General features: G+C 45.7%; 2 protein-coding genes across 3 annotated transcripts in view; one reads left to right on the plus strand and one right to left on the minus strand.

Annotated features, from left to right (window-relative positions):
* Positions 1-7,781, minus strand: part of gas2a (growth arrest-specific 2a) — a 257,222-nt gene extending 249,441 nt beyond the window's left edge. The window contains exons 1-2 of one of the 2 annotated variants that reach the window (XM_072592740.1): positions 7,617-7,781; positions 5,797-5,906 (exon numbers count right to left, since the gene is read on the minus strand). The gene's annotated coding sequence lies outside the window, so the exon portion shown is untranslated. Of the gene's footprint in view, positions 1-5,796; positions 5,907-6,568; positions 6,764-7,616 lie in introns of those variants that run through there. The other variant, XM_072592743.1, reaches the window with a different exon arrangement.
* fancf (FA complementation group F) lies at positions 6,979-11,725 on the plus strand. Its single transcript, XM_072592735.1, has one exon. It carries the CDS (start codon positions 7,067-7,069, stop codon positions 8,129-8,131), a length of 1,065 nt encoding a protein of 354 aa, XP_072448836.1. The 5' UTR covers positions 6,979-7,066; the 3' UTR covers positions 8,132-11,725.
* Positions 11,726-12,245: the final 520 nt, after the last annotated feature.

Consider the following 12,245-nt stretch of genomic DNA (forward strand, 5'->3'; position numbering starts at 1 on the left):
CCATCTCTTCCAAAAATGGCCCCACTTCTGCATGGAGCTAAACAAGGAACTATGTAAAAGTCTAAATATGAATCAGAGATTCAATTGTGCCAACTGTCCCCAAGCTGCGGGAATTGTTGAAAGAACCAATGGTACTTTAAAAGGCCAGCTAAGCAAGTTGGTAGAGGAAACGGGCCTTAATTGGCTGCAAGTACTTCCAATTGCCCTTTTTAATATGAGAACCATGACCCAGAAAAAGATGGGATTCTCGGCGACTGAATTAGTATATGAAAAGCCCCTGAGGACTACCTGATCTGCACTATTGATGGCCCAACACCCTGTTGATGCACAGGTACCTGATTGCAGCCTTATCATCAACAGGTCAAAGAAGCCTATTGGGTACCAGGGAAAGAAGAAGAAAGAGGTCCAATGTTTAAAAACATCAACCCTGGTGACTACGTACTATTGAAAGACTTTAATTGAGCAAATTGGGAAAGGTCCTTATCAAGTCCTTCTGACAACTGAAAACTGCAGTAAAAGTAGAAGGACGTTCAACGTGGGTCGACAAAGGACATTGCAGGCTTGTATCACCCTCACAATCCAAGTACGAGTATGAGTGCAATCATCCGATGAGAACCCAACTCAAGTATAAAGATCCAGTTGTAATCTGCCCATCTGTAATATCTCTGACTGGCTAAACCTCCAATGCAACTGTATGAACAGAATTTGTGTCAATGCTAATAAATCAAATGGAGAAGTGACTAAGGTGGTATGTACATTTGTTGGTAGGAACAATGTCACAGGAATTGATTTTATCAATCTAAACGATACCTCGGAGGATGCCACATGCTGAAACAATGAGACCATGAGATGTCCATCAATGGCTCTTCCCCCTACACCATATCATCACCTACCACTATCACTATCACTGACGTCGTCACTCATGACAAGACAACCCCAAAGACCACGAAACAGCAGAAACTAACAACAACATTAACTCTGCTAACCACTACCCGTTTTGCTACCCCTATTGCGATACTACCCTTGATACTGTGAGAACACTAACATGTCCCACTTGTCAACCCAATGTCACTTGCAAAAACAAAACCAACAATTTAGGTGTAGAATGCCAACGTAATCACAGCTACATTGGCAATGGCTTTGATGCTTCAGAATGTATTATTTTCCCCACTGCCCCACAAAGATAGAATTTGTCAGTTTCATGAAAGTTGTACCAATACTGTTGGAAGCTATGAATGCAGCTACCCAGCTGAAACTCATTTAAGCTATTCACATTGCATATCCAAACATCACTTTTGACATCATTGTCACCCTCACAACACATCTATGCCAGTTGTCATAAGATGGCATGATTCCATAACTTCACCCACTCCATTAGCTGAAAACTGTTACTTTGAAATGTTTGCCTGTTCCTCTCTCAAAATGAACCATATGAATTGCAGTATTGAACACATAGTACTGAAATCACAGAATCCTAGGGCATCTATTGCTCTGAAACCATCAACCTATACCTTCTTGACGGAACTTTCTGTGATCCGACCTACCACTACTGGCAGAAATACCTTTATACAGCTTCTGCAATCACTAGCTACTGTAGTTACAAGACAAGCTGGAAAGGTGAAGAAGGGCCAACAATACTATGCATCCCTAATCCCCCTTCTCTTGCCAATGGTTTCTTTATTCAAGCTAACACCCCGATCCAAGTATTGTCTGCTCACTCTTCCATCATTCTGATATACAATATATGAATAAGACTCACCCACCACTCACTCACCTGTGATGACAAAACTCATTCAGTAGAAGTAGCACATCACTGTGTGAAGTATACTTTCGGTACCCACGACATGGGGCAAGTGAAGCATGTACTATGTAAAAATGTTATAAAAGATCTTGGTCATACTCCTACTCTCCATCCACTAATACACTTGGAAAACTGAATTTTTGATAACACCCAATGTTTACAAGTTTCATCCCTCGCTCTGAGTGGACTCATCATTCACTCACAGAAGTGCAACTTTGGAACTCTGTTTAGCCTTCACTGGCTATGCAAAAACAAGGCTACCCATACTTACCCAATGACTGGTATGGATGTTGTGCTTCAGTGCACACCTCACCACTTTTTACCCTCCACCATAACATACCTAAGGTAGATGACGAATGGAAAGCCCACCATATTCTGAATCGCTATGGGACAAAAATGAGAGGAAAGACAAAACAAGACATGCATGACTTCTTCCATCAACAAACCTGGTGGTCTAGGTTGATGGGAGGCCTATTCCTGGCCGGGGTATTGTGATGGCCCGAGATCAGATAGGCGACCTTACGTACGATGTTGAAAGACTGGCCAACTCAACTGACCACGTGTTGAAACTAATGAACAAAGAACTACAGAAGACCGGGATAATGACGCTTCAGAATACATTAGTGCTAGAATTCGGCATTTGTTCTGTCATTGGCCCACAATGTTGCACCTACATAGACAACTTCTCTAAAGACATTGTATATGACACAGATGTCATCAACAAAACACGTCAAGACACAGAGAAGGCACCTGCCCCACCATCGTCTGACTCATGTGGATGGAGTCCTACCTGCTGGCTATGGTCATTGCGCGGATGGTTCAGGTGGAACCCACTTGTGGGATAATCCTTGGTCTCATTCTAGGAATATAAATTGGTTTCCGCTTATACATGAAAGGGATCATGCATTGTTTTTCACCTAAGCCAATGAAGAATATTGTTAATTGACTTTTGTTCACTCCTGTACCTACATGTCCAAACTTTTATGCGGAAATCAGGTACCTTTGTGACTCTGGTCCTCCAGATGACGATTCACCAGAAGAGGCACTTGACTTGTTGAAAATGCAAACGGATTTAATGGACTCATTGTATTTGCATACTCTGTATTGTTATCATGAAATGATAAAAGCAGGGAATAAGAAAGCTTGCAGCCTTAGATGTTACACATCTCCTAAGGAAATGTGGGAAAGTGCTAAACCACTGGTAGGGGAGGGTATTTATTCAGAAGAATTGGGGACATCTGTTCTTAGTGTCAATGGATCGGTGTAAATAAGGTGATAACATTTGTTCACTTGTGGAATGTGTGGCAGTACTTCCTTCCCATGCCAGGGGCTGGAGGATTGTGCATATTTCACAGTGGGATGTTGCGTAACTAAAAATTCTGGTTATATCGAAGACTTGTAATAAAATTCATACTGAATAGGAAAACAACTCGTAATTTAATAAGCTGAGTGGAATATGCATGCAATAGAACTATGGATTAGTGGTGCTGGAAGAGCTCAGCAGTTCAGGCAGCATCCAAGCAGCTTCGAAATCGACGTTTCGGGCAAAAGCCCTTCATCAGGAATAAAGGGTCGTCATTAATGGAGATGGAGAGGTCCAGGAAGGGGAGGGAGGTGTCAGAGATGGTCCAGGTAAAGTTAAGGTCAGGGTGGAATGTGTTGGTGAAGTTGATGAATTGCTCAACCTCCTCGCGGGAGCACGAGGTGGCGCCAATGCAGTCATCAATGTAGCGGAGGAAGAGGTGGGGAGTGATGCCGGTGTAATTACGGAAGATCAACTGCTCTACGTAGCCAACAAAGAGACAGGCATAGCTGGGGCCCATACATGTGCCCATGGCTACCCCTTTGGTCTGGAGGAAGTGGGAGGATTCAAAGGCGAAATTGATAAGGGTGAGGACCAGTTCGGCCAAACGAATAAGAGTGTCGGTGGAAGGGTACTGTTGGGGACGTCTGGAGAGTACAAAATGGAGGGCTTGGAGGCCCCTGGTCATGGCGGATGGAGGTGTAGAGGGATTGGATATCCATGGTGAAGACGAGGCATTGGGGGCCAGGGAAACGGAAGTCTTGGAGGAGGTGGAGGACGTGGGTGGTGTCTCGAACGTATGTGGGGAGTTCCTGAACTAGGGGGGATAGGACAGTGTCGAGGTAGGTAGAGATGAGTTCAGTGGGGCAGGAGCATGCTGAGACAATGGGTCGGCCAGGGTGGTCAGGCTTGTGGATCTTGGGAAGGAGGTAGAACCGGGCAGTGTGGGGTTCCCGGACTATGAGATTGGAAGCTGTGGGTGGGAGATCACCTGAGGTGATGAGGTTCTCTATGGTCTGGGAGATGATGGTTTGGTGATGGGGGGTGGGGTCATGGTCGAGTTGACGTTTGGCTTCAGCAGTGTAGAGGTCAGTGCGCCAGACTACCACTGCGCCCCCTTTATCCGCTGGCTTGATGGTGAGGTTGGGATTGGAGCAGAGGGATTGGAGGGCTGCGCGTTGTGAGGGTGAGAGGTTGGAGTGGGGGAGGGATGTAGACAGGTTGAGGCGGTTAATGTCCCGGCGGCAGTTGGAAATGAAGAGGTCGAGGGCAGGTAATAGGCCAGCGCGGGGTGTCCAGGTGGATGCAGTGTGTTGGAGGTGGGCGAAGGGGTCCTCGGAAGGTGGGCGGGAGTCCTGATTGTGAAAGTAAGCTCAGAGGCGGAGGCGACGGAAGAATTGTTCGACGTCACGGCGTGTATTAAATTCATTGATGCGTGGACGGAGGGGGATGAAGGTGAGTCCTTTGCTGAGGACAGATCGTTCGTCCTCAGTGAGGGGGAGGTCTGGAGGGATGGTGAAAACTCGGCAGGGCTGGGAGCTGGGATCTGGTGTGGGTGTAGAGCTGGGAGTGGGGGTGGAACCTGTAACTGGAGTGGGTGTGATGGTGTGGGGAATGGGGGTGGAGTCATGAGCAGGGGTAGTGTTCCCCTTGGGGTTCTGGGGGGTGGGGATAGTGACAGTGGGGTCTGTGAGGGGCATGTCAGCAGAATGCAGGTGAGTGGCGCTGGTGGGGGCGGAAGTGGTGGTGACCACGGCAGTAGGGGTGGCGGAAGTCACTGAGCATGTGGCATCAGCAATGATGTGAAGGGCAGAAGTGATGTCAGGTGTGATGCATGAGGAATTGTGAGGGGTGGAAGTGGTTGTGGGAGTGGCCATGATGGGGGCAGAAGTGACATCATCAATCAGCATGGGGGTGGTAGCTGCATCAGCCACATGGCTAATGGTGGAATAGGTTCCGAGGCCAGGGGAATCTTCTGGAATGTTTGAGGAGCGCTGGTTACTATCCTGATATGTTTTCATGTATACCACACTGAGCCGATTTGAATTTATGAAGCTCCACTCTCTCATCTGTGAATGTCTCATTACCCTTACAGGCTTGGAAAACACGAAGGATGAAACTGACATAGTAAGGAAGTTGGAAGATGTTCATGTGTGAATGAGAGACAGAAAATATTCTTCTGTAAATTACATTTACTGACTGAAGGGTTCAAGGGACACTGCGAGAGAGAGACAGACAGACAGGATGGAAGCTGGTGGAAAGTCAAATTCTTTGTGATCTGATTTGAGTGAACACTGGCTTGTCATGGATTGAAAGTTTGTGTGCTGTTCCCTGGAGCTCGAGATCTGGGAAGGTTATGAATTAATTTGTATTCTGGGAATCTCAGGTGATTTTAAAAGAAAAAAAACATTTTGTAGGACAATGATACTAAACATGTTAGCTGAGCAAGATTACCTCATGACCTTTCCCACATAGTTTAGACTAGTCCCTCGTTATGATGGACTGTTAAAAGGGAAGGTTATCTAGCCAAAGCAATCGGCCATTTGAGCCTGGCTGGATCAAGGTTTCCTACTTTGATGTGCATGTAGCTTAATTAGTCAAGTGTACACAGACCTGTCAATGAGTTTCTCATCCCTTAGAGAATCCCTGAGCCGTCTTGAATAAGAATGTAAACACATCAAAGTAAACCTACCAATCTTCTATGTTATAGATTGCATGATTACAGCAAGAGCTTGTATGCCCTGGGATCCATACTCATGATGGCAGCACTTTGAGCCTGAAGGTTAGCAGGTCAAGCAGCATCTGTACAGAAAAGCAGAGTTAATGTTTTTCAGGCTGATATGTTAACTCTGTCTCCCTCTCCACAGTTGTTGCATGAAATGCTGGGCACTTTGAACATTGTCTGTTGTCATCATTAATACTTAACAAATTTGTAATTAGAATTACCAAAAATCTATTATAACATCAAAATCATAAGCAAGAACTGGACTTACCAAGAATGGGAAACAGAAGTAAAAAGGAAATAGGAGTAGGAACAAATGGCCCATCATGCTACAAATTTAATACAATCATGGGTGACCTTGTGTATAAATTCCACTTCTCACCACTCCCCATATTGTTTGACACCCTGGAAGAGTCTATCTCAATCTTAAATATATTTAATGATGGCATATCTATTGTGAATTCCAATGTTTCACAACCCTTTGAATAAAGGAATATCCTGTCATCACACCTCTAAATGAGCAGTGGTATTAACAGATATTAACTGAGAGAAGCATAAGGACAGCAAATTCATGTGAACACCACCAAGTTTCTTTCTCTCTCTCTCCCTACTTCCCTCTCCCTTTTAATGGTTTACATGTAAATATTGAATTGTCTATAGTATTTTTACAGGTGGTGGATAGTAGATTTTTAAAACAGTCATAGTGATTTTACAGGAGGTGGAAAGATGTATGTGATAATACCTCTGGGTAGAATAAGAAGCAGACGCAAGGATGAGTCTGCAGAAGCTTCTGTCCCAAGATGGGACTAGCTGAATTAAGCCACCAGTAATGAGTCTGTTTTGGCATTGAACAATAAAAGATATTCCTTCTCAATTAGGTTTCCAGAGGTCTCACAGGTCAGCTAAATCAGTTGGCTCGACGGCTGGCTTGTGAAATGGAGAGATGCCAACAGCATGGATTTGCATGGGAGTCCTTTGTTGAAAAGTCCTTTTCAACTTTTTCCTTCCTTTGGGTTATGTCCACCACCAAACTCTCTCATGAGACAGCACTCCCATCGTTATTTGGTATTATGGTGACTTTAATACCATACCACCATCCATCAAGCTAAACTCCCTTCTTGTGAATGGGTTGGGACAGGACCGGAAGTGACGCTTTGAATGGCTGGGTGGGCGGGAAGCGCGCGCGGTTTGAAAGTCCAGGCGGGCAGCAGGATAACGGTCACGGCAGCCGGCCAGAGCCATGGAGACGGTGCTGGAGAACCTGAGCCGGTTCGCTGAGGTGCTGGCGGTGGCGCACAGCCCGTGGGCCGCCGACTGGGACGATGCGGAGGTAAGCCGGGCTTTCCAGTGGGCCCGCTACCTGGAGCAGCTGAGCCGGCGCTTGGAAGGGGCGGGCTGCGCGGGGGCCCGGGCCGCCGTTCGGCAGCGGCTGCAGGAGCAGCGGCGCCTGAGGCCGAGGGCTCCCCCCGAGCTGCCGCGGTACCGGGCCCTGCTCTTCGAGGAGCTGGGCCGCGGCGGCGAGCTGCTGTGCGGGGCGCTGCTGCGCAACCCGGCCGCCTCCGCGCCCGCTTTCCACCGGGCCGCCGCCTGGTACCGATCGGCGGGCTCAGGTGGAGGCTCGGCGGCCCTGTCCGCGTCGCTGGGGCGGGCCGTCCGGGTGAAGGCGGCTACTCGCCTGTTGCGGTGCGCCTGGGGTTCGGAGCCCGCCGGCGGCGTCGTTTCGGAGACGGGCGGCCAGATATTGCGCGAGCGGCTGGAGGAGCGCCTGAGGGCGGCGGGGGATGAGTTACCGGAGCGGCAGGCGGCGGCCTGCGAGGAACTTCTGAGACGGGCCTTCCCCGGCGGCGGTGAGGAGGAGGAGGGGGGCGGCGAGGCTCTCCAGCCGCTTGCCGCCTTGTTGCTGGCTGAAGGGGCTGATGGCGGCGGCGAGGCCCGGGCCCGGACCCTGGACTGGTTGCTAGGAGACGGCCGCGCGCTCGCCGCCCTGGGCCGCGCGCTCCCGTGCAGCCAGCTCGCCGCCCTGAGCGCCCGCAGCCCGCCCTTCGCCCGGCGCTACCTGCGCCTGCTGCAGCGCTGGGGCCGGGCCCTGCGCTATGACGCGGCCCGGGCCGAGTGGGCGCCGACTTCCGCCGAGGGGCCGAGCTGGCGCCGGCTGCTGGAGCATTTCGCCGCCCTGTGGCGGGGCCCGCCGCCCGCCCGGGAGGCCGCTGAGAGCGCGCTGCGCGGCCTGAAGGCCGAGGACGGCGACTTTGAGGTGCCTGGTGTCAGCGTCTGGACCGACCTGCTGCTGGCGTTGACCAGGTGAGGGGCAGCGTCTGGAATCTCCTGCTGGATAGGAATCTGAAATTTAACATTGGAAACGCACAGCCCGTCTGGCAGCACCCATAAGGGACACTCAATATATACTAACAAGGCCACTCGGCCCCTTTGGAACCTTCTGCCGTTCACTAATATCATGGCTAATCTAACTTTAAGTTCAACTCTACATTACTCCATATCCCCGATCATCATCCATCCCCTTGTGCAACAAGAAATCAACAGCATCATTAAAAGTGAACCCATCTTCTACATTTGGCATTTGCACTTTTTTTGAATTATACATGGACGTCAGTTTGGCGGGTGATGCCATACCTTTGTAACGGCAACAAGGGACAAGAGCTACTCCACACATCTGGTGTTTGCACAGGGAGAAACAAAGATGCTTTCTCCCGTCCAATGTGACAGCTCCGGTCTCTCTCTCTCTCTCCTTGAAATGTTTGCTATTCTAGGTCAAAATGTGGAGGTGGACCAAGTGTAAAAGTATACAATACCAGGTTATAGTGCAACAGGTTTATTTGGAAGCACTAGCTTTCGAAGCGCTGCTCTGCATGTGGTTTGAATTTGAACACGATTGGGATGTCAAGGCTTTGCGACTTGCTGTGCCTCCCTCTTCTGGAAATGTATGAAGTGACTCGTGCTTTTTTTTTCTATGTACACTGACCAAGTTAGTTTACTCTCTATCACATACAACAACGAGTCTTGTGCATGTTCTAAAGTCGGACTTTTGAATGTTGGTTTTGTCTTTGGCTGTTTGGTTTTACCAAGATAAAGGTGATATTTCCATTCAAAACATTGTCTCCATAAATTGCAGTTAAACCTTGAACACTGACAATGTACCCAAAGGTATTGTGGACTAAAACAGTGTCTCGCTTACGACATAAATGATGAGCTCCAGTTTTGCAATCTTGAAAATACCTACCTGAAAAGGAGGCCTCATAGGATTAAGTAGAACTGTAATTGCACTTTCAATTCATCAAAAAGTACAAGCCAGACTTGAGATTTAAGTGGAAAGTTTGATATTTGGCTTGCTGTGATACCTCTGAAAGAGCCAATAAAATGGCTGGAAGGTTTTTAGTTCATAATTTGTAAAGAATATTACTGCCATATAAAAGTTCCCTTGTGAAATTGGCATCTTTTGATGTATCCTAAGTTACAGGTAAGATCACCAAAGACCCAGAGGACATAAGGATGTTTTCAGAGATGGGAATAGTGGTGAATCTAATTAGTGTATTCATTATATGCATACTGAATTCTTTTTCAAATTAATTGTTTTAAAATAGATTACTTTTCAAGATGAGTTTCACTGGCTGACTCAGCATTTATCATTGCGCCTGTAGTCCATGACAATATAATGTCTCTCTTTTTTTGGCAGCCTGTGGCAAATGAAATATCTCTTCCAGGTCTCTCAACACGTCTTTGGAATGTTCTATACCATTGCAGTGAACTTCAGTTGTATTTAGTGGCATTTAAATTCTCAATAGTGAGAACTGCAGATGCTGTAGAGTCAGTGGATAACAAGTGGAACTGGGAAAAGCACAGCAGGTCAAGCTGCTTTAGAGAAGGGGACTGGATGTTTCAGGTTGGAAACCTTCAGGACTGGGGGATGGTAAGAGGCCTGTGAAATAAATACAAGGAGGGGGTGGGTAGAATGAGTTTGGCCATAAGTGGATGCAGGTAGGAGATGGCTGCGATTGGTCAGTAGGAAGGGTGGAGTGGATAGTTGGGGAGGGTTGTACAGGGAGGCAATGGGCTTGGGATGAGTTGGGGTGGGGAGACTTGGATGCTAGTAAATTCTGTATTAAGGCTGTATGGTTGTAAGCTGAGGTGTTCTTCCTCCAGTTCGTGTGTGGCCTTGTGTTGAAGGTGGAGGAGGCCTAGGATGGACACGTAGGGAGAATGAGATGAAATAGGTGGTAACCAGAAAGTGGGGTTGATTGGAGCATATGGCCCATAAATTTCCCTGTATAATTGTCACTGCCAGGATACTAATCCAACCAACTCCCCAAGATCAATTTTACATTTTGTCTGATTCCACGTGTGTCTTTATAGCAAGAATCGAATTGGGAGCGTAGGCTCCTCATCCTGTATTTCTAGTCTAAGTTTATTTGTTAGCCATTCCTAATCTGTGTATTCTCCATAGTACAAACACTGGAGAGGTTCTTGCATATATTTATTTTATAAACCTTTTTGAAAGCTATAGTGCTTAAGGTTTTCCTCTAACGTTTTGAAACTTCATCCTCAAATTTGATGTATTGAAAGGGATCAAACTAACCAGGCAGCATCCGATGAATCAACACTGCATGGTTTGCAGCTGTTAAAGACAGCTGGTCATTGACACCTTATTGACAATGGGGAGGAACAATTGCTGGCAGGACCAACAATACCTGGTGTCTGAAATAATATTTGTAAAATGCAGATTTTTAGCTTTGCCATCATTTAGATTCCAAAGGTGCTTTTATGTCTTGGTTTGAATTTTTAATTTCCACATTTAAACCAGAGTTTGGTTTTTTTCTATCTTTTTTTGAGAAGCCCTGGATGTAGGTTTGCTTGCTGACCTTCCAGCTCAGTGAGCAAGCCTACATCCAAAACCTTAACCTGAGCATCAAATCTTCTGAAAATTTCACTTTTGGAAGTCCTACTCAAACAATATAACTCATGACAAAACGCTATTCAGACTGTTGCAGCCTTTTTTGTGTAGCATTTTGCAGCTCAACGACCTTCTGATCCAACTGGTCTATGGTTGATGCTGTGTTAAATTGTTTTCCACTCCATTTAAATCCACAAACATTTCCTAGTGTTTGCCTATCTTGGCTCCCTTGGATCCATCTATGTATACCCATTAATACTCAACATTGTAGCACACTCCAATTTCTAACTAATATCTGGATTCCTTATTAGATTTCATGATGAATCTAGTTATGATGCCTTGTTTTGGGTTCAGGCACTAGGAAAAATATTTTATGTAAAGTGCATTGTCAAAATGTTTTATGATTTCAGATGTACGAGATCATTTTTTTGGTACAGAAAAGTTCTCCAGCTTGTTCAATCGTTCCAAATGGCTATAATTCTTGTCATCCTTTTTGGCAGATTTTTTTTAGTGCCTGTTTCAGCTAAAATTTTCACTTAAGGAATGTTTTCACTTGGAGTAAACTATAAACTCAGCTTTCATTGCTAGTTTTTGATTAGGTGTCAGTTTTGGCTCCATTATACTAGTCATGACACTGAATTGGATGATTGTGTACTCAATTCTGACTCCCAGAACAATGCCACAAATTTTGTTTTATCTCTGATCTTTGTTTAACTCAAGATTTCTAAAGTTGATCCAAATGTGACCTCAGAAATAGTCTATACTAACAAAATATTAATTTATTTTTCTGGTGAAATATTGGATTTCAAAGTTTGGTAGAATATTGGATTTGTTTAGTAACTTATACAATTATCTATTTATATTCATTTCCTTGTATCTTGTGATTTTTGTTACATGTTGAAACAGTGTTTGTATTTGTAAATTGTATGGAAAATAATTGAAATCTTTGTAAAGTAGGATGAATTTGTAAAATAAACAAATATTGGAAACCCATCTAGTGGCATCTGTGAAGAGAGCAACTTTAATGTTTCCTATATGGCCAATTTTCATGAAAGCTGAAATGCAATTGCTTTTACATGGGTAAAATGAAGGAGCGTAAAAGCACATCTGATGGAGCAGTAGCTAAAAATGGTTTACAAAAACTGGTGGGGCAGCCAAAAAGTAATATGGGTCAAGAAACAAGATGATGTGAATAGCTGAAGAATGAATAACTTCCATCTGAAAGTTAAGCAAGGGGGAAAAAAAACTTGGAAGTCTAACTAGTGCAAAGGAGGGAAAAAACAAGAACAGACATTAGGGCATGAAATTAGCATTACAATGCTGCCTTTGTATGAAGTCACAGTGAATGATTTTAAACCTGTGGCTAATGGTCTAAGAAATTAGTCCATCATGGCACATGATTAAATGTGAGTTGCTAGGAAAGCACAGCAGGTCAGGCAGCATCTGAGGAGCAGGAGAACAAACGTTTTGGGCATAAGCCCTTCGTCAGGAATGAGGTTTGGGGGGGGGGGGG

This window comes from Chiloscyllium punctatum, chromosome 22 (genome assembly GCF_047496795.1).
Source record: "Chiloscyllium punctatum isolate Juve2018m chromosome 22, sChiPun1.3, whole genome shotgun sequence".
NCBI classification, from domain to species: Eukaryota; Metazoa; Chordata; class Chondrichthyes; order Orectolobiformes; family Hemiscylliidae; genus Chiloscyllium; species Chiloscyllium punctatum.

Coding starts and splice junctions, on each gene's coding strand:
- fancf (XM_072592735.1), top strand. CDS start 7,067: ATGGAGACGGTGCTGGAGAACCTGAGCCGGTTCGCTGAGGTGCTGGCG.